Source organism: Mustelus asterias, chromosome 1, assembly GCF_964213995.1.
Source record: "Mustelus asterias chromosome 1, sMusAst1.hap1.1, whole genome shotgun sequence".
NCBI lineage: Eukaryota > Metazoa > Chordata > Chondrichthyes > Carcharhiniformes > Triakidae > Mustelus > Mustelus asterias.
Genome location: NC_135801.1, coordinates 141,806,341 through 141,832,882, shown reverse-complemented (window position 1 = coordinate 141,832,882; position 26,542 = coordinate 141,806,341). Strand labels below are relative to the sequence as shown.

The following is a 26,542-nucleotide window of genomic DNA, read 5'->3' as shown; positions in this document are numbered from 1 at the left end:
CCCACCTTCACATTTGATAGGTCCTACTCCTTCACATCTTATCCTCTTGCTCTTAACATACCTGTAGAATGCCTTGGGGTTTTCCTTTATCCTGTCTACCAAGGCCTTCTCATGACCCCTTCTTGCTCTTCTAATTTCCCTCTAAAGTTCCTTCCTATTAGTCGTATACTCTTCTAGATTTCTAACATTACCTAACTTCCTGAACCTTTTGTCGGCTTTTCCTTTCTTCTTGACTAAATTCGTTACAGCTTTCGTGCACCATGATTCCTGTAACCTACCATAACTCACCTGTCTCATTGGAACATTGCTGTGCAGAGCTCCAGACAAATTTTCCTTGAAAATTTGCCACATTTCTTCTGTACATTTCCCTGAGAAAAACTCCTTCCAGTTTATGCCTCTAATTTCCTGCCTACTAGCCTCATAATTGCCCTTACTCCAAATAAACACTTTCCTAGCTTGACTGATCCTATCTCTCTCCAATGCTAATGTAAAGGAGATAGAGTTATGATCACTATCCCCAAAATGCTCTCCCACAGAGATCTGACACCTGCCCGGGTTCATTCCCTAATACCAAATCAAGTACAGCCTCTCCTCTTGTAGGCTTATCCACATACTGTGTCAGGAAGCCCTCCTGAACACACCTAACAAACTCCTCCCCATCTAAACCCCTTACCCTAGGGATATTCCAATCGATATTTGGGAAATTAAAATCTCCCATCACGACCACTCTGTTATTATCACATCTCTCCAGGATCTGCTTCCCAATCTGCTCCTCCACGTCCCTGCTACTATTGGGCGGCCTATAGAAAACACCCAGTAAAGTTATTGACCCCTTCCTGTTGCGAACCTCCACCCACAGAGATTCCGTAGACAATCCCTCTGTGGCATCCATCTTTTCTACAGCCGTGACACTATCCCTGATCAACAGTGCCATTCCCCCACCTCTTTTGCCTCCTTCCCTGTCCCTCCTGAAACATCTGAAACCCGGCACTTGAAGTATCCAGTCCTGACCCTGAGATTACCAAGTCTCTGAAATAGCCACCACATCACACTTCCAAGTAGTGATCCACGCTCTAAGCTCATTCATTTTGTTCACTACACTCCTTGCGTCAAAATACACACATCTCAACATATAAAGACACAAACTCAATTTACAAAATAATGGTTGGAATGCGAGTCTTTACAGGTAATCAAGTCTTAAAGGTACAGGCAATGTGAGTGAAGAGAGGGTTAAGCACAGGTTAAAGAGTTGTGTATTGTCTCCAGCCAGGACAGTTAGTGAGATTTTGCAAGCCCAGACAAGTCGTGGGGGTTACAGATAGTGTGACATGAACCCAAGATCCCGGTTGAGGCCGTTCTCATGTGTGCGGAACTTGGCAATCAGTCTCTGCTCAGCGACTCTGCGCTGTCGTGTGTCGCGAAGGCCGCCTTGGAGTTCGCTTACCCGAAGATCAGAGGCCGAATGCCCGTGACCGCTGAAGTGTTCCCCAACAGGAAGAGAACACTCTTGCCTGGAAAAGGAACTACGTCATCTACATGCACACCAAGAACAGGAAACTTGAGAAACTCGGTATCACCACCAGCAGCAACCAAGCCTCCCCCGGTACCACAGTAGAAAACAGTACCACTGCAGGGAAGTCCATTGTCAACTTGTCGGACTACACACTTCAATCAGATGAAATCGAAGTTCTCAGCCGAGGGCTCAATTTCTGCCCCAGCACCAAAATGGACCCCATCAGTCTTGCAGCAGACACAGAGGAATTCATCAGGTGAATGAGGCTGTGGGAGTTCTTCCACAAACCCCAACAGGCCAACAACGAACACAATGAGACAGCCAATGAACCGGAACAGCCGACAGAGAGATCCGTGGTGCAGCAACCGAAGAGGAAAGAGTTGAATTGGACTCCTCCGGAAGGCCGCTGCCCTCAACTTGACATGTATGTCCAAGCCGTCAGGAGATGCGTCAGCCACACTCACAAGACAGCCCCGAACATCACCCAAGCACAACGCAACACCATCCACGCTCTCAAGACCAACCAGAACATTGTCATCAAACCAGCAGACAAAAGAGGGGCCATCGTCATACTGAATAGAACGGATTACTGCAAAGAAGTGTACCGACAACTGAACAACGAGGAACACGACAGACAGTTACCTGCAGATCCGACCAAAGAACACACCCGTCAACTCAACAGACTGATCAAGAAATTTGATCCGGACCTTCAGAGCACCCTCCGTGCTCTCATCCCACGTACTCCCCTTGTTGGAGATCTCTACTGCCTCCCGAAGATACACAAGGCAAACACACCCGGCCGTCCCATTGTATCAGGCAATGGGACCCTGTGCGAGAACCTCTCCAGCTATGTCGAGGGCATCCTGAAACCCATTGTACAAAGAACCCCCAGCTTTTGTCGCGACACTACGGACTTCCTACAGAAACTCGGCACACATGGAGCAGTTGAATCAGGAGCACTCCTCGTCACAATGGATGTCTCGGCACTCTACACCAGCATCCCCCACGACGATGGCATTGCTACAACTGCCTCAGTACTCAACGCCGACAATTGCCAATCTCCAGATGCAATTTTGTAACTCATCCGCTTCATCCTGGACCACAATGTCTTCACCTTCAACAAGCAGTTCTTCATCCAGACACATGGAACAGCCATGGGAACCAAATCCGCACCTCAATATGCCAACATCTTCATGCACAGGTTCGAACAAGACCTCTTCACCGCACAGGACCGTCAGCCGATGCTATACACTAGATACATCGATGACATTTTCTTCCTTTGGACTCATGGTGAGCAATCACTGAAACAACTATATGATGACATCAACAAGTTCCATCCCACCATCAGACTCACCATGGACTACTCTCCGGAATTGGTTGCATTCTTGGACACGCGCATCTCCATTAAGGACGGTCACCTCAGCACTTCACTGTACCGCAAGCCCATGGATAACCTCTCGATACTCCACTTCTCCAGCTTCCATCCTAAACACGTTAAAGAAGCCATCCCTACATCAAGCCCTCTGTATCCACAAGATCTGCTCAGATGAGGAGGATCGCAACAGACACCTGCAGAAGCTGAAAGATGCGCTCATAAGAACAGGATATGGCGCTCGACTCATTGATCGACAGTTCCGACGCACCACAGTGAAAAACAGCACCGACCTCCTCAGAAGACAAACATGGGACATGGCGGACAGAGTACCCTTCATCGTCCAGTACTTCCCGGAGCGGAGAAGCTACGACATCTTCTCCGGAGCCTTCAACATGTCATTGATGAAGATGAACATCTCGCCAAGGCCATCCCCACACCCCCACTTCTTGCCTTCAAACAACCGCACAACATCAAACAGACCATTGTCCGCAGCAAACTATCCAGCCTTCAGGAGAACAGTGACCACGACACCACACAATCCTGCCACAGCAACCTCTGCAAGGCGTGACAGATCATCAACACGGATGCCATCATCTCACGTGAGAACACCATCCACCAGGTACATGGTACATACACTTACAACTCGGCCAACATTGTCTACCTGATACGCTGCAGGAAAGGATGTCCCGAGGCATGGTACATTGGGGAGACCATGCAGACGCTACGACAACGGATGAATGAACACCGCTCGACAATCACCAGGCAAGAGTGTTCTCTTCCTGTTGGGGAACACTTCAGTGGTCACGGGCATTCGGCCTCTGATCTTTGGGTAAGCGTTCTCCAAGGCGGCCTTTACGACACACGACAACGCAGAGTTGCTGAGCAGAGACTGATAACCAAGTTCCGCACACATGAGGACGGCTTTAACCGGGATCTTGGGTTCATGCCACACTATCTGTAACCCTTACGACTTGCCTGGGCTTGCAAAATCTCACTAACTGTCCTGTCTGGAGACAATACACATCTCTTTAACCTGTGCTTAATGCTCTCTCCACTCACATTGTCTGTATCTTTAAGACTTGATTACCTGTAAAGACTCAAATTCCAACCATTATTTTGTAAATTGAGTTTGTGGCTTTATATGCCCTGTTTGTGAACTGAAATCCCACTCATCTGATGAAGGAGCAGCGCTCCGAATGACAGTAGCTTTTGCTACCAAATAAACCTGTTGGACTTTAACCTGGTGTTGTGAGACTTCTTTATGGGTTAAGTTGCAGAAGATCAGTTCACATCCAATTTCAGGCAGTGTTTCCTCACATAGCAGAGTCTGCTTGATCGTTTGGGCAGAGTAGTGAATCATCCAATAATCAGGGAAATGTTTTAACAGGGAGACTATCGGGAGGTGCAGAGAGATGAACTAGTTGGGATGAACACTTCTGCTGAAAATTATATTGTGACCTCTGTAATAAATGAATGCTCATCTAATGTGTGTCTGGAGCAAAAGGGTAATTCCTTAGCAAATGGAATCTTCTCCAGTTCCATTGAGATTAAATTGTTCTTCAAATAAGTGAGGAACCCTTGTTGAAATTTGTGTTAATTCAGTTAGAGATAGCAATAGACAGAACAATTATCCATTTGTTGAACCTAGTGCTAATATTAAATATTTCCAGGTATAATGAGAGGGAGTTTCAGGCAAGTAATCCTGATCATTTACTTCATCATGTTTTTACTGGTTGGCTTTTCCACAAGAAATCTTTTAATTCTTCAAGGTCTGGATATTTGTTCTTGATTCTAAAGCAGCAGATATATTTTCTTCATTTGGCAAGTTGCAATTAGTTCCTAAGAAATTTAGCAGCTTATGCTGCTCGGTGTTAAGGTCTGGGATGTCACTGAACAACTGCAGGGCATTCTGAAGGGGGAGGGTGGTAAGACAGAGGTCATTGTACATGTTGGTACCAATGACATCGATAGAAAGAGAGATGAGGTCTTGCATCAAGAATTAAGGGAGTTCGGCAGTAGATTAAAAAGCAAGACCTCTCGGGTTGTAATCTCTGGATTACTCCCAGTGCAGATGAATGCATGGCTTAAGAGTTGGTGCAGGAGGGAGGCTTTTAGATTCCTGGATCACTGGGACGATTTCTGGGCAAGGTGGGACCTGTACAAGTGGGACAGTCTACACCTGAACCAGAACGGGATTAACATCCTTGCGGGACATTTTGCTAGTGCTGTTGGGAGAAGTTTAAACTAATTTGACAGGGGGAGGGGGACAACAATAAAATAAACATGTCAGAGGGAATGCAGATGTATTAAGTTTCAAGGGGGGAGGCTGGATGGCCTCTACCTTAACTCAAGAAGTGTCGCTGGTAAAATGGATGAGTTGAGGGTGATGATTGGCATGTAGAAGTGTGATATAGTAGCCATCACAGAGGATGTTAAAGTTTATTTATTTGTCACAAGTAAGGCTTACATTAACACTGCAATGAAGTTACTGTGAAATTCCCTAGTCGCCACACTCTGGCGCCTGTTTGGGTACATTGAGGGAGAATTTATCATGGCCAATGCACCTCGCCAGCATGTCTTTCAGACTGTGGGAGGAAACCGGAGCACCCGGAGGAAATCCACACAGACACAGGGAGAACGTGCAGACACCGTGCAGAGAGATCCAAGCCAGGAATCAAACCCGGGTCCCTGGCGCTGTGAAGCAGCAGTGCTAACCACTGTGTCAGCGTGCCAACCTAGCCAGGGGTGTAACCAATTTAATCCAAGACAGCAGAGAAATGGGACATACAAACTCCTCCTCCTATTTAGCAGAGCCTTTGGTTCAGTTTCAGGCTGTATTTATCTTACTGGTTAGTGATTAGCTGGCCCCAGTCAGGGTCAGCACTGCCTCAGGGGTATGCAGTGACCGGGATGGACTACCCCCCCTTGAGCGAGGTGTGCACCAGGCATGCTAAAAACGGCCGATGAAGCGAGAGGAAGGACACAACTGGTAACTCAACATTCTGGGATATAGAATCTACAGGCGAGACAGAGGAGGAGGTAAAAGAGGAGGAGGCATTCCATTATTAGTTAAGGAGTCAGTTATTGCAGGAAGGAGAGATGATATCTTGGCGGGGGCATCTAATGAAGCTTTGTGGGTAGAGTTTAGGAATAAAAAAGGGGCAGCCACATTGTTAGGTGTTTATTATCGACCCCCAGATAGTCAGAGGGATATTGAGGAGCAAATATGTGCTCAATTTGTGAAGGTGTGTAAAAACAATAATATAGGGTTACTATATTAGGTGGTTTCAACTTTCACAACATTCACTGGGATATACCTAGTGTTAAGGACTTGGATGGAGTAGATTTCTTGAAATGTGTACAGATGAACTTTTTAGATCAATATGTAGAGGGTCCAACAAGGGATAGAGCTTTACTGGACCTAATTCTAGGTATATCAATGGAAAGAGGATAACCATGGAAAGAGTAGGGTCCATTAGGGACCAATCTGTGAGTGGAGCCAGAGGACATTAGTAGAGTGTTGAATGAATACTTCACATCCGTCTTCACCCAGGAGAATGAGGACAATGGTAGGAAATTCTGGGAGAGAGACTGTGAGGCTCTTGATCAAATTGGCATAGGGAAGGACAAGGTATTGGAAGTGTTGGCAGCCTTAAAAGTGGATAAACCTCCAGGTCCAGATGAATTGTGCCCTTGGCTGCTGTGGGAGGCAAGGGAGGAAATTGCAGGGGCTCTGACCCAAATTTTAAATTCCTCGCCCAGGGAGAGGTGCCAGATGACTGGAGAACAGCTAAAATGATTCCACTATTTAAGAAGGGTTGTAGAGGTAAACCAGTGAACTACAGACATTGAGTCTCACATCAGTGGTAGGGAAACTTCTGAAGGAGGGCATCTATCTCTATTTGGAGAGGTAAAGCTTGATCAGGGATAGTCAGCATGGCTTCATCAGAGGGAGGTCATGCCTAACAAATTTGATTGAATTTTTTGAGGTGGTGACCAGGTGTGTAGACGGGGGTAGTGCAGTCGATGTAGTTTATATGGATTTCAGCAAAGCCTTTGACAAGGTCTCAAGTGGTGTCCCGCAGGGTTCAGTGTTGGGGCCACAGCTGTTCTCTTTATATATTAACGATCTAGATGACGGGACTGGGAGCATTCTGGCCAAGTTTGCCGATGATACAAAGATAGGTGGAGGGGCAGGTAGTATTGAGGAGGTGGGGAGGCTGCAGAAAGATTTAGACAGTTTAGGAGAGTGGTCCAAGAAGTGGCTGATGAAATTCAATGTGGGCAAGTGCGAGGTCGTACACTTTGGAAAAAAGAATAGAGGCATGGACTATTTTCTAAACGGTGACAAAATTCATAATGCTAAAGTGCAAAGGGACTTGGGAGTCCTAGTCCAGGATTCTCTAAAGGTAAACTTGCAGGTTGAGTCCGTAATTAAGAAAGCAAATGTAATGTTGTCATTTATCTCAAGAGGCTTGGAATACAAAAGCAGGGATGTACTTCTGAGGCTTTATAAAGCACTGGTTAGGCCCCATTTGGAGTACTGTGAGCAATTTTGGGCCCCACACCTCAGGAAGGACATACTGGCACTGGAGCGGGTCCAGCGGAGATTCACACGGATGATCCCAGGAATGGTAGGCCTGACATACGATGAACGTCTGAGGATCGTGGGATTATATTCATTGGAGTTTAGGAGGTTGAGGGGAGATCTGATAGAAACTTACAAGATAATGAACGGCTTAGATAGGATGGACGTAGGGAAGTTGTTTCCATTAACAGGGGAGACTAGGACGCGGGGGCACAGCCTTAGAATAAAAGGGAGTCACTTTAGAACAGAGATGAGGAGAAATTTCTTCAGCCAGAGAGTGGTGGGTCTGTGGAATTCATTGCCACAGAGGGCTGTGGAGGCCGAGACGTTGAGCGTCTTCAAGACAGAAATTGATAAATTCTTGATTTCTCGAGGAATTAAGGGCTATGGGGAGAGAGCGGGTAAATGGAGTTGAAATCAACCATGATTGAATGGTGGAGTGGACTCGATGGGCCGAATGGCCTTACTTCCGCTCCTATGTCTTATGGTCTTATGGTCTTAAAGAAGACAATTCACATGGCATACAGGGTAATTTGATAAAGTGGATTCAAAATTAGCTCAACTGTAGGAGACGGAGGTTGATGACAGAAGGCTGCTTTAGTGACTGGAACCATGTGTCTAGTAGATCCACTAGACACATGGTTCCAGTCACTAAAGGGGCCCCCTATTGTTTGTCATTTATATAAATGACACAGATGACTACACCAGGAGGGTAGGATTAGTAAGTTTGTGGATAACACAAAAATTGGCCGGGTGGTTAACAGTTAGGCAGAATGTCTTGGGTACAGTAAGAAATAGACGGAATGGTCAAATGGGCAGAAAAGTGACAGATGAAATTTAACCATGAAAAGTGTGAGGTGATACACTTTGGAAGGGGTAATTTGACAAGGAAGTACTCATAGAACATAGAACAGTACAGCACAGAACAGGCCCTTCGGCCCACGATGTTGTGCCGAGCTTTATCTGAAACCAAGATCAAGCTATCCCACTCCCTATCATCCTGGTGTGCTCCATGTGCCTATCCAATAACCGCTTAAATGTTTCTAAAGTGTCTGACTCCACTATCACTGCAGGCAGTCCATTCCACACCCCAACCACTCTCTGCGTAAAGAACCTACCTCTGATATCCGTCCTGTATCTCCCACCACGAACCCTATAGTTATGCCCCCTTGTAATAGCTCCATCCACCCGAGGAAATAGTCTTTGAACGTTCACTCTATCTATCCCCTTCATCATTTTATACACCTCTATTAAGTCTCCCCTCAGCCTCCTCCGCTCCAGAGAGAACAGCCCTAGCTCCCTCAACCTTTCCTCATATGACCTACCCTCCAAACCAGGCAGCATCCTGGTAAATCTCCTCTGCACTCTTTCCAGCGCTTCCACATCCTTCTTATAGTGAGGTGACCAGAACTGCACACAATATTCCAAATGTAAATTCCAAATGTACTCAATGAATGATAGGACATTAGGAAGTTCTGTGGAACAAAAGGACCTTGGCATGTTTGTCCACACATCTCTGAAGGGGCAGAAGGGCATGTTAGTAGGGTAATGAAAAAGGCATATGAGACACTTGCCTTTATCGATCGAGGCATAGATTACAAAAGCAGGAAATTCATGTTGGAGTTGAATAGAACTTTGGTGAGGCCACAGCTAGAGTACTGCGTACAGTTCTGGTCGCCACATTATCGGAAGGATGTGATTGCACTGGAGGGGATGCAAAGGACGTTCACCAGGATGCTGCCTGAGATGGAACATTTAAGTGTAAAGAGAGGTTGGGTAGACTTGGGTTGCTTTCATTGGAGCAGAGAAGACTGAGAGGTGACCTGATCAAGGTGTACAAGATTATGAGGGACATGGACAGAGTGGATAAGGAGCAGCTGTTCCCCTTAGTTGAACGGTCAGTCACAAGGGGACATAGGTTCAAGGTGAGGTGCAGGAGGTTTAGGGGGATGTGAGAAAAAACTTTTTTACCCAAAGGGTGGTGACGGTCTGGAATATGCTGCCTGGAAGGGTGGTAAAGGTGGGTTGCCTCACATCCTTTATAAAGTGTTTGGATGAGCACTTGGCACATCATAACATTCAGGGTTATGGGCCAAGTGCTGGCAGATGGGATTAGGTGGGGGTTCAGGTATTTCTAATGTATCAGTGTGGACTCGGTGGGCCAAAGGGCCTCTTCTGCATTGTATGAGTTTATGATTCTATGATAAAAGTAAGGATTTGAGAAAATCTGCAGCAAATAAATGTATATAATTTTGATGCATATGTTCAGCATCCATCCATCAGCCTGTTTTCACCTCTTTCTCATTCCCTCTGGTCCTAAGCACTCAAGTTGTTGAAGGTTTAAGGTTTGCCAATATATCTAAAATACTAAAACTCTTGCAATATTTTAGATGTATTGCAGTGTTTGGAACAGTAGAATTCCAAATAATGGAACATTGAATATTTCCCAATTCACTTTAATTTGAGGAAATGCACGAGATTGTGTGGCAACTCTCTGCTGGAAATATTCTGGAATGGTTCTTACTGCACATCTAGGCCTGGATAAGAATTCTGTTTGATCAATGTTGACAGTGTGAATGCCTCTTCCAAGTATTACCTACCTGATAATGCCCTGGTGGTGGCACTCTCATACAGAGGGACCCCCTGCCCTACATTGTTAAAGGCCTTCAAGGAAATAACATAATGCGAGCTTGGCTCTGCAAAAGAAAACACAATATTAACTTCAGTGTTTCTCATTTTTCTTGCTAATAACAGGATATTGTGTGAAATAAAGGGTCTGAAAGTTTGAAGTGCAATATTTTAGGTGCTGATTTTTAAACAAATGTGTGTCTTAATTCATCCCCACACAGATGCACAGGTATATAGTGTTTCACTACCTGATATGGAGCAACAAATAAATAGAAGTCATTTGTAAAAGTCGATCCAATTAATATAGGTCACTGTCAAAATTTGCCAAAAATATTGCTTTGATAGAATATAATAAGAATGAGTGCTAGTTCCTAAAGTACCATAATATTCTAACAAAGTTAGACCTGTGCATTATGTGTATTCTTTTAGATACCTTCATCATGAAATGTTTCTTTCATTTGTTTTCTGCCTCTTCTCCTGTAGTCACTGACCTGTGATAGGCCAGGAGGAGGAAATATCCATATAACTGCCTAGAAACCTCTGATAATTGGATCAGGTGCAAAGTTAATGATGTTTGTCTTCGGCAGGAAGTAGAATTTCCAGGGATTTCTCCGGGTGTCCTGCTATAACTTCAATGGAAGATTGGCATGAACCCTGATCTTCATTCTACCTCCTGCTCCCTACATCCCTCCACCATCTACTAAACAAAAATTCAATTTCCTTCTCTTATTCTAGTGCTGATATCACCAATAACTCCTTGTGCATTGTATCCCTTTCCCCTTCAAAAGCTGCTGTCAATATACCCTCTTCAAAAAGGCCACATGCTCACTGGCAATGGGGGCAGGTACAGATAAGATTGGAGAATCCCGCCCTTTATCATTGATATCCCTGTCTCTACTTTTTAAACACTTTGCAACCGGACATAATTGGACATTTCATGCCTATTTACCACCTATCGTCCATGGGACTGCCCTCGCTTAGTAAAAAGTACTACCACTCTCTTCCTCTGCTTCAAAATTATCCTTGTTTCAATTCTTACTACAGCAAAGAATTTGCTGCTCCAATTCCTGGTTGCTGCCTCCAACCTGTACAAGTCTAATAGTCATGCAGCTATTTCCCACCAGAAGCCCTCATACTAAAATCCCATGAGGTTCACGTACTAAAACAAGCTGAAGTTGGCTGCGGTCCCTTGTGGACAGACATGGTGCTCACCTCGCTGAATTACTGCTCGGGAATCAAGGCCAATGTGCCTATATTACATGAGAACTTTATTTATATGTTGTTTATTGCGTCTTCAAATGAATAAAGAAGCATTTTGGAAATATAATCACTGTTCTAATGCAAAATCAGCAGCTAATTTGCACACAGCAAAGTCCCATAAATTGGAAATGAACTCAACAACCAGTTCATTTGTTTCAAGTGGGGTGAGTTCAGATGTGGAGGAGTTTATATTTGTTTTCTCACAACAGATGTTATGTGATAGATTACTAGAGTGTTGAGATCAAACCAGTTGACTCAAAATGCAGTGACACTATGCCACAATATTTGAGCTTGCGTCGCTGTAGATTATGTGAGATTTGTAACATTCTAGCTTATTCTTTCATGGTTGCAAAAATATTTGCAGATTACAGATTCGCTGTTAAAGGTATTAGTGCCAGATGTAAAGTTAGTATTTCCATTTCTTCTCCAAATGACTAGGTACAGATAATATTTACCTAGATTTTCAATGGAAAAGTAGCGTTGCTTGCTGTCGACTTGCACAGTTTCAGCATAGGGGCTTCCCACTCCGTAACCAATGATGTAACCTCTGACCGCAATGTTTGGATTTAAAGGTGGAGTCCAACTCATCACGATGCTTGTGGTCAGAGGCCTGACATGAAGGGAACTTGGCTGGTCAGGAACCTGGGATTCTGTGGTTTAAGAAGAAATTCTTCTATTAAGACATATAGGGTGGAATTTTACCGGCGCGTCCGCCCGCGTTTCGTACGATCCTGCCCGAGGCCAACGGAGAATGCTGTTCTCCAAGCCTTGCCCGCCCAGAATTGGCAATACCCATTAGCTTACCCCCAACAACCTGGTGGGCCTCCATGGCCCCCCCTTCACTCCAGCGGGTTTGGGCTGCCCGTTAGTGGGGAGCTGTTGTAAACCCCGCTGGAGTGAACACTCCTAGCAGGGGGAGGGAGAGAGACGAGCAGGCCCGGAGACTTCAGTCCCGGGCTCGCTAATTGAATGTAAATTGTATTAAAATCAGCATTAACATAATTTATACAGCTCCGTGCCGATTTCTGGCATGGAGCTGATGGCACCGGGAAAACGCAGAGGTCTTGGAGCCCAGCGGGTAGCTGCGACACGGCCTCCGCTTGAGTCTCCCAGCCCGCTGTGCTGCTGTTGCTGGGAGAATCGCCCCCATTATTTTCAAGTCCATTTTATAAAATGACTGAAAAGAAACACACATTTTAAGAAAATAAATCCTTCTCATTTTACTTCCCATGCAGGTGTTTTGAACACGGCTGTTTTTATAAAGGCTTACTTCATAATATCTACATTTTGTGCCCTTGATCATTGACATGCCCCAAAATGTTTCATGCAACGGATTATTTTTGACCTAATCACAGAATCAAATCATGCAGAAGAGACCCTTCATCCCATCAAGTCTGCACCGACACATTAGAAATACCTGAATTCCACCTAAACCCATCTGCCAGCACTTGGCTCATAGCCCTGAATGTTACGCTGTGTCAAGTGCACATCCAGGTATTTTTTAAAGGGTGTGAAGCAACCCAGCTCTACCACCCTCCGAGGCAGCGCATTCCACACCGTCACCATCCTCTGGGAAAAAAAAGGTTTTCCTCGCATCCCCCCTAAGCCTTCTGCCCCTCACCTAAATTGACTGTCAATATGCACACAAATGCATAGCCTCTATGTCAGCAAAATCCTCCAAACAATAATGAGATGCACCATTAAATCATTTTGTGATCTTGTTGGCTGAGGTAGGAAAATTGGTCAGGTGACCAGGAGGAATCCCTGGTCTTCTTTAAATACTCCCGCTAGATCATAAAAGCCACAGGAAGAATCCAGTTTAATAACAGTTTAAATTGATTTTCCAAATGAGCACTCCTGGCATGGACGTCTGCCTGAAGGCAGCTCATACTGCAAAATCACAGTTGTATTTCCCACGACCCTGTGTCTGTAAATGGTACCACAGTGGAGTCTTTGCTAACTACACAGTAGGACTGTTTACACAATTCTAGTTAAACATATTATAAAGCTGGCAGGCTCTGTGGAATTGGCTTGGATGAGCTATGGCTTCAGATAGATTCACCATCGATTGACGAAATCTGAATTCCAATCAGATTTTACAGAAGCTACAGTTGCTTGCCACTGGGGACAGACATGCAGCTCTTATTTTTCAACTTTTATTCCTTTAAATTAGAGTTTTAACAAGCTTCCCTTTAATGATTGATTATAACAGATAGATAGATAGATATCTCAATGGACATTAAACATTGATGTTAAACTAAACAGTAGGACCTCAATGATAGTAATCTCAGGATTGCTACCGGTGCCACGTGCTAGTCAGAGTAGGAATGTCAGGATAGTTAAGATGAACACATGGCTTGAGAGATGGTGCAAGAGGGAGGGATTCAAATTCCTGGCACATTGGAACCGGTTCTGGGGGAGGTGGGACTAGTACAAATTGGACAGTCTGCACCTGGGCAGGACTGGAAACAATGTCCTATGGGGAATGTTTGCTAGTGCTGTTGGAGAGGGTTTAAACTAATGTGGCAGGGGGATGGGAACCGATTGCAGGAAGTCAGACGGAAGTAAAGTGGGGACAGAAACAAAAAGCAGTAAGGGGAAAAGTGGAAGGCAGAGAAATCAAAGACAAAAATCAAAAAATAGGGTACAGAGACTGTGGAGAACTCAGTGAATGGGTCCAGTAAGGCTAAGAGAAATAAAACACAGGGAGAGTTTACAGAACATTACAGGACAGATGGTCTGAGAAAACAGAGTAGAGAGCAAGGTAGATGAACTCAGGGCATGGATGGGTAGGTGGGACTGGGATATTATAGCTATTACTGAAACATGGCTAAGGGAGCGGCAGGACTGGCAGCTCAATGTTCCAGGATACGGATGCTATAGGAAAGATAGAACAGGAAGTAAGAGAGGATGGGGGAATTGCATTTTTGATTAGGGAGAACATCACGGCAGTACTGAGAGGGTATATATCCAAGGGTTCGCCCACTGATATGGGTAGAACTGAGAAATAAGAAGGGAGAGATCACTTTGATAGGATTGTACTATAGGCCCTGATGCGCGATTAATTCACTCGGGAGGCTGGATCGTACCCGGGAAATAAAGGCTTTTATTAGCAACAGGAATGGAGCTTACTGCTTAACAATACAATCCCAGACTAAAGGGTCACTAGGAAGTGCAGTGACCTTTATACTCCTGTAGGAAGGCGGAGCCAACCGGAGTGTACCACAGAACAATACCAACAGGTGGAACACCCCAACCCTAACCCCAACAGTAACAAGAGTAACATATGTACAAGTACCCATAGTGATAACCATCTATGGTTCAGTACCCATAGTGGTAACCATCTATGGTTCACCACAGGCCCCCAAATAGTCAGCGGGAAATTGAGGAGCAAATATGTAAGGAGATTACACATAGCTCCAAGAAAAACAGGAGTGGTAATAGTAGGGGATTTTAACTTTCCCGACATTGACTGGGACAGCCATACTAATAGAAGCTTGGATGGAGAGAAATTTGTTGAGTGTATTCAGGAGGAATTTTTCATTCAGTATGTGGATGGCCCGACTAGACAGGGGACAAAACCTGACCTCCTCTTGGGAAATAAGGAAGGGCAGGTGACAGAAGTGTTAGTGAGGGATCACTTTGGGACCAGTGACCATAATTCCATTAGTTTTAAGATAGATACGGAGACTGATAGGTCTGGCCCAAAAGTTAAAATTCTAAATTGAGGTAAGGCCAATTGTAATGGTATTAGAGAGGAACTTTGAAAAGTTGGTTGAGGGAGTCTGTTGGCAGGCAAAGGGATCTCTGGTAAGTGGGAGGCTTTCAAAAGTTTGTTAATCAGGGTTCAGGGAAAGCACATTCCTTTTAGAATGAAGGGCAAGGCTGGTGGAGGTAGGGAACCCTAGATGATTCGGGATATTGACGCCCTGGTCAAGAAGAAGAAGGAGGCATATGACATGCATAGGCAGCTGGGATCAAGTGGATCCCTTGAAGAGTGTAGAGTTTTTGGAGTAGAGTTAAGAGAGAAATCAGGAGGGCAAAAAGGGGACATGAGATTATTTTGGCAGATAAGGCAAAGGAGAACCCAAAGGGCTTCTACAAATACATAAAGGGCAATAGAGTAACAAGGGAGCGAGTACGGCCTCTTAAGGATCAACAAGGTCATCTATCTACAAGAGATGGGTGAGGTCCTAAATGAATATTTCTCATTGGTACAATACTTTTCATTGTATGTTAATACATGCGACAATAATAAATCAAATCAAATCAAATCAAATCAAAAAGTATTTACTGTTGAGAAAGGCATGGATGTTAGGGAACTTGGGGAAATAAACAGTGATGTCTTGAGGAATGTACATATTACAGAGAAGGAGGTGCTGGATGTCTTAAAACGCATCAAGGTAGATAAATCCCCAGGATCTGATTAAATGTATCCGATTACATTGTGGGAGGCTAGGCTGGAAATTGTGGGTTCCCTAGCAGAGATACTTGAATCATTGACAGCCATAGCTGAGGTGCCTGAAGATTGGAGAGTGGCAAATGTGCCTTTGTTTAAGAAGGGCTGCGGCGAAAAGCCTGGGAACTACAGACCAGTGAGCCTCACATCTGTGGTGGGTAAATTGTTGGAAGGTATTTTGAGGGACAGGATCTACAGGCATTTAGAGACGCAAGGACTGATTAGGGATAGTCAGCATGGCTTTGTGAGTGGAAAATCATGTCTCACGAATTTGACTGTGGTTTTTGAAGGGGTAACCAAGAAGGTAGATGAGGGCAGTGCAGTCGACCTGGTCTACATGGATTTTAGCAAGGCCTTTGACAAGGCTGCATCAGGTTAAATCTCATGGGATCCAGGTTGAGGTAGCCAAGTGGATACAAAATTGGCTTGATGACAGAAGATGGAAGGTCATTGTAGAGGGTTGTTTTTCAAACTGGAGGCCTGTGACCAATGATGTGCCTCAGGGATCGGTGCTGGGTCCACTATTATTTGTTATTTAATATTAATGATTTGGATGAGAATTTAGGAGGCATGGTTAGTAAGTTGCAGATGACACCAAGATTGGTGGCATAATTGACAGTGAAGAAAGTTATCTAGGATTGCAACGGGATATTGATCAATTGGGCCAGTGGGCTGATGAGTGGCAGATGGACTTTAATTCAGATAAATGCAAGGTGATGCATTTTGGTAGATCGCATCAGGGCAGAGCCTACTCAATTCATGGTAGGGTATTGGGGAGAGTTATAGAACAATGAGATCTAGGAGTACAGGTTCATAGCTCCTTGAAAGTGGAGTCATACGTGGACAGGGTGGTGAAGGTGACTTGGTTTGGCATGCTTGGTTTCATTGGTCAGAAATTTGAATACAGGAGTTGGGACGTCTTGAAGTTGTAAGGCCACACTTGGAATACTGTGTACAGTTCTGGTCACCCTGTTATAGAAAGGATATTATTAAACTAGAAAGAGTGCAGAAAAGATTTACCAAGATGCTACCGGGACTTGATGGTTTGAGTTATAAGGAGAGGTTGGATAGACTGGGACTTGTTTCCCTAGAGCGTAGAAGGCTTACAGGTGACTTTCTGGAGGTTTATAAAATAATGAGTTGCATGGAGAAGGTAGATAGTCAACATCTTTTCCCAAAGGTAGGGGAGTCTAAAACTAGAGGGCATAGGTTTAAGGTGAGAGGGGAGAGATATAAAAGGGTGCCGAGGGGCAATTTTTTCATTCAGATGGTGGGTGAGTGTCTGGAACAAGCTGCCAGAGGTAGTCGTAGAGGCGGGTACAATTTTGTCTTTTAAAAAGCATTTAGAAAGTTACATGGCTAGGATGGGTACAGAAGGATAAGGGCCAAATGCGGGCAGAGGGGACTAGCTTAATGGTTAAAACTGGGCAGCATGGACAAGTTGGGCCGAAGGGTCTGTTTCCATGCTGTAACTCTCCATGACTCTACATGATTTTTGCCTACACAGCTCAAACATTTCAAATCTAATCCTGCAAAATGGGATTTCTGCAAAAGGTTCTAGGCTGTGGAATTTGTTAGTTTGGTTCTGTCTGTGCACACCAGGAAGGAATCATCCTGCTTCTTACCTTTCACAAAGGGTGGAATTTTATCATCCCACCCCCGCGGATTTGGTGGCGTGTGGGAGTGGAGAATCAAGCGGAAACCAAAATAAAAATTGGAAAGCCGCTGGCATAAAATCACATTGTGATTTTCCCAATGGTGAGTTAATGGTGAGCCGGTCTTCCCGCTGGCTGGTGGTGTGAATGCCATTTGCATGAATTTGCATTTCACAGGCACACTTAAAACAGCTACCCATCAGCCTCCTGGCAGGTCACCCAATCTTGCGTCAAGCATGAAGTTACATCAGTCTAAAACCTGATTGCTAAAGAATGGCATGCACAAGTTGGTCCTCAGTTTGTGAGGGACTCTGGGGTGAATGCATTACTGCCATAGTGCTATGCTGTTCCATGTTCACCATCATGCTGCTGGCTTCATGGACCTTCCTGTGTACTGAGTTGACTAGTACTGAATCTGGGGTTGTGGAGTACAAGGGGTCTCCTTCCTCCCAGTGCCACTCACCAGTGTCTATCTGGGCAGCATTGTGCTGTGGGATTCATGCAGCCACCGCAACAAAGGTTCAAAGTTTGACAGGGGGTGGCGTGCGAGGTGAGGCCGGAATGGAGTTGGGAGTTTGTTGCAGCCTGACAAAGAGGGTGCAGTGTGGAAGGAGAGCTGTGCAAGGAAGTGGGGGGGCGGGGGGGGGGGGGGGGGGGGGTAGGGGGTGGCAGGCTTCTACAATTGTCTCCCTATTGTCTCCCTATTGTAGCTTTGGATCACAGCAGAGCAGGAGATCAAAGTTGTTCCCACCAATGTTTTGGGCCTCCATCACCATACATTCAGCTTATCATTAAATCTAGAGTTTACCATTCTCTCACACGCACACACTTGCTTTTCTGGATCTGTATTCATCTTATTATTCCTATAAAATCAGGAATTTCTCTGTACAAATGTACTGTTAGTAATACATAAAGAAAGAACACACAGTTGGAGCATTCAGGCCCGATTCTCTGACCTTGCAATCTCCTGCCTCTTACCCTGGAACGATACCCCCTCATGATTAATTCCTCAACCAAGCTGTTTCCTATTCACCATGTCCACTCAATGGTGTGGTTGAGGGTTTAATCATGAGGGGGTATCGTTTTATGGTAAGTGCAAGGAAAATGCGAGGGGATTTGAGAAAAATAAATTTCACTCAGAGGATGGCGCAAATCTACAATGCGCAGCCTGAAAAGGGAGTGGGGGCCGGAAACCTGACAACCTTTAAAAAGTATTTGGATGAGCACTTGAAATATCGTAATATTCTAGGATACGGGACATGTGCTGGAAAATGGGATCAGCAGTCTTTAGTGTCGGTGCAGATTCGATGGGCTGAAGGACCTTTTCTGCACTGTACAGTGCTATGATTCTATAGTGTTTAGCGAAAGCTCATGATTAAATATTCTTGCTGTTCCATAACCTTCACAGGGCCTGGCAAAAGAAAGTGCTCAATAGAAACCTGGGTTCAAATCCCACCACAGCAGATGGTGAAATTTGAATTCAGTAGAACTGGAATTAAAAGCCTAATGATGAGCATGAAACCATTGTCGAATGCTGTAAAAACTCATCTGGTTCACTAATGTCCTTTAGGGAAGGAAATCTGCCGTCCTTACCTGGTCTGGCCTACATGTGACTCCAGAGCCAAAGCAATGTGGTTGACTGTTAAATGCCCTCAGGGATGGGCATTAAATGCTGGCACAGCCAGCGACACCCACATCCCATGGACGAATTTAAAAAAACAAGACAATGGGCTGGGCGCAGGAAGGTGGGATTAGAAAGGGCACCTGGGTGTCCTCAGGCTGGCATGGACAAGATGGGCCGAATGGCCTCCTTTTGTGCTGTAACTTCTCTATCGTTCAAACTGGTAGATATGCTCAGCTGCATTCTAATGACAGTATATATTATATACAACAAATCTGGCCTCTGATAAATTTATTAATCACTTATGGCTTTTGTCTCATGCTCCACGAGTTAAGTTTATTTATTAGTGTGACATGTAGGCTTACATTAACACAGCAATGAAGTTACTGTGAAAACACCCTAGTCCCCACACTCGGATGCACTGAGGCAGAATTTAGCATGGCCAATGCACCTAACCAGCATGTCTCTCGGACTGTGGGAGGAAACTGGAGCACCTGGAGGAAACCTAGGCAGACACGGGGGAAACATGCAAACTCCACACAGACGGTGAGCCAAGCCGGGAATCGAACCTGGGTACCAGGCGCTGTGAGGCAGCAGTGCTAACCACTGTGCCACCGAGTTAATGCATTCACCACTCAAGTTACATCCTTTGTATGAGGATGTCACTGTTCAATTCCCCTCTTGGTTGATCTTCATGCAAAATCATAACCTTTGACCACCGACTACCAAATTATTGATGATCTATTGGCTATCATTTCAATTACCACAGTTCCATGCCGTAAATGGTATATTAAAGTTTTCTGAAAGGATTATTACCATCTAAATCATTCTCTGGAGTTTCCACTGTGAACCAGTCGGAGGCTGGGCCGGTTCCATTCACTGTCATGGCAGCAACCTGAAAACTGTAGTGCCCTCCTTTGTCCAGACCTATCAATCAAACGATGACAACGGTTAATGCAAACTGTCATTAGAGGTTTACTTGTTTTTACATAATTTATATGTCAGACAAGAAGCATTAGATCAACTGACAAGCCTTGTAGTCATCTGTTCTCCTTTGAATATGAACTGAGGCCTAACATCTAGTGCACACGTAGGAGTAGATCTTGGCTTTGAGCAATAGTGTAAAATGAGTGATAGTGAGTCAGCGGCACAATTTACATCTCTGCTGATTTTTGTTTACTGAACTGAGTGGAAATAAATTGAGTAATAGATGCAAAAATGCTGCCAACTCACTGTCAGCTCTTTTACACTGTGACGCAGAGTCAAGATCTACTCTGTAGAAATCTGTTATTATTGGAGTTGACAAGACATCAATGGAAGAGGTTTCCATTTTCACAATTGTGGGCTATTTTATTAAACCAGTTACCACTCTTCACTGAGAAGAGCCTCGGTCACTGAGCCCTGACGCACTTATTAGGATGTATATTGTGCATATGTAAGAATAGAAATTGCAAGGATCCATGGCTAGCACAGAATCTTGTGTGACATGAACATACAAGAAGACAAGAACTCAGAGCAGGAGTGGGCCATATGGCCCGTCGAGCGTGCTCTACCATTCAACATGATCAGGGCTGATCCCGGGCTTCAACTCCATTTTCCCACCTGCTCCCCATATTCCTTAATTCTGAGAAAAATCTGTCTATCCCAGATTTAAATGGATTCAATAATGGAGCAACCACAGCTCTCTGAGAATCCCAAAGACTCACAACCCTTTGAGTGAAGTAATGTCTCCTCATCCCAGTCCTAAATGATTGACCCCTTATCACAGTTAGGAGCTAGGGCATTATGTCACCAATTCTGCATACTGTCATCATGCTTAGTGTGTGCATTGGCCATGGTGCTGTGTGAGGGGGCAATTCTCCCCAAAAAAAAGTCTCAGTACTGAATTGGCGGGAAAAATGGTGTAAATCACAATTGTTTTATCAGTGGGAGTTCAGACTCGAATCTCCCACACTCTGTGCAATGCAGAGGTCACAATGGGGAGTATCATTAAAAGCTTGTAGGGGGGCTGGGCCTAATCGCGCCAGAGTTAGACAGTCCTGGAACTCTGCGCATGCGCAGTGGCCCCGAACTGTCAGCCTGCAGTTTGCTGGCCAGCTCGATCGCTGGCCAACCTGGGACCCTCGCACTGCTGTTGATCGTGGCCCCCAAAAGCATTCCCGAGCCAGCCCCGACTCCCCACCCTCGTCCCGGAGCGTCCCGATCTCCAGCCTCCTCCCCCCCGGCCCCCAGCAGTGAGGATCCCCCAGTTGACCTCCTCATGGGAGGCAGACACCCAGGCAGACCACCCCATCCAGCCCACCCCAATCACTGGCCTCCCTCCAGCCCTGACCGGATCCCAATGCAGAGTACCAGCGGAACCCCCCACACCCACCGATCACTTCCTAAGCCCTGCCCCCAGCTGGTCCCGTACACTTGGCCCCGCCCCAGGTCACATATCATTGCCCAATGCCCAGTGGACAGTGTCATGGTGCCCCCTGGGCACAGGCACTTTGCCCCTTGGGCAGTGCCAGGGGGCACAGGCTGGCACTGCCAGCATGCCCATGCCCAGGGGGCAGAACACTCCCTGCCGCCCAACCCCCTGGAGGGCCTTGATTATCCCCTTCCCTCCACTGGGGTCTCCCGCTAGTTCCCCACAAGTGGGGAGCTACTCTAAACCTTGCCCAAGTGAATTTGTACTGGCGGGGTGGGAGATGCTTGGATTTTCGGATCTGGGACTGAATTTTCCGGGCTCGATAATGACTTTCAAATAACATTAAAAATAGATTAAAGTGACTTACCTGGTCTTCCCGCCGGTTTCCTGTGTGGTCCTGACTGTGCTGAATTTCTGGCGGTGGGAGATGCGCATGCGTTAGGAACGCATGCGTGAATCCCGCAAATCGGCACATGTGTGTCTCCCGAATCGACCCGCCAAAAAATTAGCGGGTCGGAATGGGAGAATCGCCCCCATAGTGTTTGCTTGGCTTAGCTGATAACAATTGCCTCACTAAAGTATTTGACTGCACAATCTAGGCTGACATTTCAGTGTATTATGAAAGTGGTGCTTCATAAGAGGTAATTCTTATACTGTTGGGTACCTTCTGTCCTTGGAATAGATTTATTGGTCTCTATATTTTAGATTACCTTTCTGCTAAGTACCATCTCCTTATGACCTTGACAGCACTGTTATTTATCCAAATCTGAAGAGAAACTTTCGACAACGTGCTCAGAATAATGCTTAGGAATTTTCTTGGAGCTGCCCCTGAACCACTCTGTAACTTGCTAATCATGAAGTTAGAAGCCCTGTTTATTATTGAATGTGGGGGGGGGTTGGATTTTACAGCTTCCTGCCACCATGTTTATGAGTTCCTCATGGAGGGAGACGACACCTAATGGAGTAATTTGGAGTAATTCCCTCCACCGTGAAGGCCAACCTTTCTGCCCAGTCTGTGGGGATTTATGTCCGGACTCCATGTCCCCGGAAAGTGAAGAAAGCAAACATGTTTTTGGCGGGAGGGTGGGGGTCACATGAAATATGCTGAATGCCCAGCCCACCTGCTTTCTACACCTGCCCTGTCTGCCATAATATGAGTAGATAAGTTACCCACTAGGGTCATCCACCCTTAAACCTTCTGAGGCCTTTAACTGCTGATATAAGTGGCAATGAGGGCCTCAATCCATCTCCACTTTCACAAAATGCATGCAAGTCAGAGTGAGAAGGTTATTTTTGAAAGGGTTGTTTTGAGAAGGGGGGTAAGGATGGAGGCTCATCAAGCAGGGGTACCCTGCACACATCAGGGACGACTGAATTTGGGTGCTGCTGGGGCTGCTAGAGCAGCCGACCAACCACATAAGGCAAAAGTGGGGAGGACAGAGCTGTGGGTAAAGGGTTGAAGCCTGAAGAAACATTTCTTTCTCTTGTAATTGCAACACCTTCACAATATCTGTTTGTTTTCTTCACTTTCCGGGGACATGGAGTCCGGACATAACTCCCCACAGACTGGGCAGAAAGGTTGGCCTTCACGGTGGAGGGAATTACTCCAAATTACTCCATTAGGTGTAGTCTCCCTCCATGAGGAACTCATAAACTCTTGTGGAATCAACATTGGCCATCACCGGAGTAAGTTCCAAGGTCACATCTATGTAAATTTAGTTCCCTCATGGATTTAGCTCCCCAAAATAGATTGAGAGTGCGTGCCATCAAAATTAATTGCATGAACATATTTAATGAGTATAATGCAAAACCAGACTCTTATCTCTCTATTCTGGTGGCTGAAGTGGATGTTAAACATGCCATGGCCCATGTGTTGTACACATACTTTTTGATATACTGAATAAGCTGCATATCCACTGCAGCAAAACAGACGTATTTGAGATGAGGAAAAATTACAATACTGAAGGAGATAACAGCCTATATTAATTTTCTTTTGCCTCAGGAAGATGTGCAGCTGTTCAAGTGATAAGTATTTACGGAGGATCCAATGCATAAAGTGGAGAACAACACCGAGGTTGAAAAATGTAGGAGAGAGGATGAACCAAATTAAAAATTAATAACCAAGTATCATCATGTTTTTGTTTTAAAGCATTTAGATTGTCGGAAGGAGAACTGAAGGAGTGGGTTTTAAAAACTTCATTTAATTTGTGTCACAAGTAGGCTTACATTAACACTGCAATGGAGTTACCGTGAAAATCCCCTTGTCACCACACTCATGGAGATTTCAACCAATGCACCTAACCAGCACATCTTTCGAACTGTGGGAGGAAACTGGAGTACCCGGAGGAAACCCACGTAGACACGAGGAGAACATGCAGACTCCACACAGACAGTGACCCAAGCCGGGAATCGAACCCACGTCCCTGGCGCTGAGAGGCAGCACTGTGCCACCGTGTCGCCAGTTATGAGATCCTGCAGGAGACAATCTCACTTAAACACTTTGGGGATCATGGGAAGTGGAGGAACAAGAGTGTGTAGGATGATGTAATTAACATTTAAAAGGAAATAGAGAAGAACATTCCTAGAAGTACTTGCAATTACATTGTGAATCTCTCCGGTATAAATGTTGTCCACAAGGAGTGCTGATTGGATGTACCATATTCGATACAAGTGAAATACTTGTCTAGTGTATCACACTAAATACAAACATTGTACGTCTCTATGTGCAGGTGGAATTCTCCCATCTGGGACTATGTCCTGTGATGGGGATGGGGACGGGGAGTGTTTCCCGCTGTGAAGGCCGGCTGGAAATCCTGTGTTATCTTCCGGCCCTGGCGTTATTAATTTTGCAGCTGGGAGTTGGTTTCCTGATGCAGAGCCACAGAATCCCTACAGTGCGGAAAGAGGCCATCCAGTCCATTGAGTCTGCACCAACTCTCCAAAATATCATCCCACCCAAGCCTTCCCCTGTGCCCTATTCCCATAACCCCCATGAATTTAAAGTAAAAGTTTATTTATAAGTCACAAGTAAGGCTTAGATTAACACTGCAATGAAGCTACTGTGAAAATCCCCACTAAACATCTTTGGACACTAAGGGGCAATTTAGCATGGCCAATCCATCTAACCTGCACATCTTTAGACTGTGGAGGAAACCCACATAGACACATGGAGAATGTGCAAGCTCCACACAGCCAGTTACCGAAGGCCGGAATCGAACCGGGATCCCTGGTGCTGTAAGGTAGCAGTGCTAAGCACTGTGCTACCGTGCTGGCATCTTGTTTGGTGGGGTGGGGTGGATTGCGCATGGCCCAATGTCCTCTATGGGTGCCATATTTAAAGGGCGCTGAAATATCCACTGTGAAAGGAACCATGGCGATGTCTGGAAGTGGAGGTGAAGGTCCAGAGCCAAATTCTTCCTGAACCATGTCGAGGTCCGGGCAATATACTGTACCCAGCTGAGAGGAGGAAGAGAGGGAGCAGGGAAACCAACCCTGCGTGAGTGTAAGTGGCCAATGTCCACAGTGCCTGGGCTATCCAGTGGTGGTCGGCCATACAGTGCTGTGTTAAAATGAATGAATGCTCTTATTTGCTCTGCCAGGGTATATGTAAGGGTACAAGAGTCTCGGTGGCAACAACATAGTTATACCTCACAGCTCCAGTGCAGTGGAATCACCACTGCGCCTCCCTTACCCTTCTGCCCTACTTTTCCATGTTGAAGAACACAAAGCTCTTAAAACTCTAAGATGTGCTTATTTTTTATAATCAGCCTATTAGTGTCACTTTTTGTGTAGTAGATTTTTTAGATACGGCCCGTTTTCCATTCATATTTTATACTCACTTGATGTTGCCCTTTAATACGAACGTGACATGTGTGACAATGATTTACAGAATGTGGAGCATCACAGACAAAGGCCATGTTCCACACTAATGTTTCACTGTCTTCAGATGAATTAGTGATTATAATTTTCAGCTTGATAACATGACCATTAATCATTAGAATTCATAACTAATACTGCAGTTAAATACCACATGTCAACGTTGGACAGCTAATGTACAGAATATTACACCACTGCAGGTACATAAAAAGGAAAGGCTTTGCCAGTGTTGTAAAGGGCTGTCATAAGCCAATCATAGCTGCTCACTATCTAAGCGATGGTTAGCACATTGAATCTTGTCATTGTCGACTGTGCATGTGCAAAGATATCTGAAACCCCCCTCACCAGCAGACATTGAGCAGTGACAACTCAATCACATACCCTGTCTTATGGCAAAAGTAACATGCTGGTATCCTTGAATCTTATTTATCTCCCCCACTGTCTCTTTCATTACTCTGAGAGGATTTTTAAAAAATTCTGCTATCCTCTGATTGCGATTTGTGTTTTGTTCACTATTATTTATCTCTGCAGTTTCTGTGTGGCTTTGCAAAGCTAGGTTTGAAGCCATCCATATGTTTGTGGGATAATTCATAACTATCAGCCATAACAGCCATCTCTCTAATTTTAGAAACTTTGTGCTCTTCCTGATAGAAACCTGATTCCTGATTTTAAATTCTTCCATTAACAACTTCTCTCTAAGTTTTTCAAAATTTTGGTCATGGTTCATTGCCCTATACCATCACTCAAACATTCTTTTTCTCTGGCAAATTCCATAAGTCTGATTCTGTCTCTTCCTCAGATTTCTAAACTTCTGTCTATAAACTTTTGGGACTAACACATTCGCATTAAGCACAGCTTTCTTAACCATATAATAATCTACAGGCTGAAAGAGTTGAACAATGTTTTTCTCAGTCTCTGTGATAAAATTGTGCAAATTTCTTTGGATGAATGTAACTTGGTAGCATTTTTTACAAATGAGTCAAAATGTATTTTAACTACTTCCTCACTGAATTTAGGTATTAGGTGAATTATTCATTGCGAAATGAAAACCAGAAGGTAAACCTGACCCATCAATCATCCAATATGCCTGTTACTCCCTGTTTGTGCAACCAAAGCCTTTCTCTGTCCAATGCAAATTTCCTGGCCTCCCTCTC

At 45.0% G+C, this 26,542-nt stretch overlaps 1 protein-coding gene across 1 annotated transcript in view; it reads right to left on the bottom strand.

Annotated features, from left to right (window-relative positions):
- Positions 1-26,542, bottom strand: part of dcc (DCC netrin 1 receptor) — an 868,461-nt gene that overhangs the window by 149,603 nt on the left and 692,316 nt on the right. The window contains exons 14-16 of the mRNA XM_078241787.1: positions 19,916-20,026; positions 11,820-12,014; positions 10,077-10,172 (exon numbers count right to left, since the gene is read on the bottom strand). Of these exons, the coding sequence (XP_078097913.1) occupies positions 10,077-10,172; positions 11,820-12,014; positions 19,916-20,026 (402 nt within the window). The remainder of the gene's footprint in view (positions 1-10,076; positions 10,173-11,819; positions 12,015-19,915; positions 20,027-26,542) is intronic.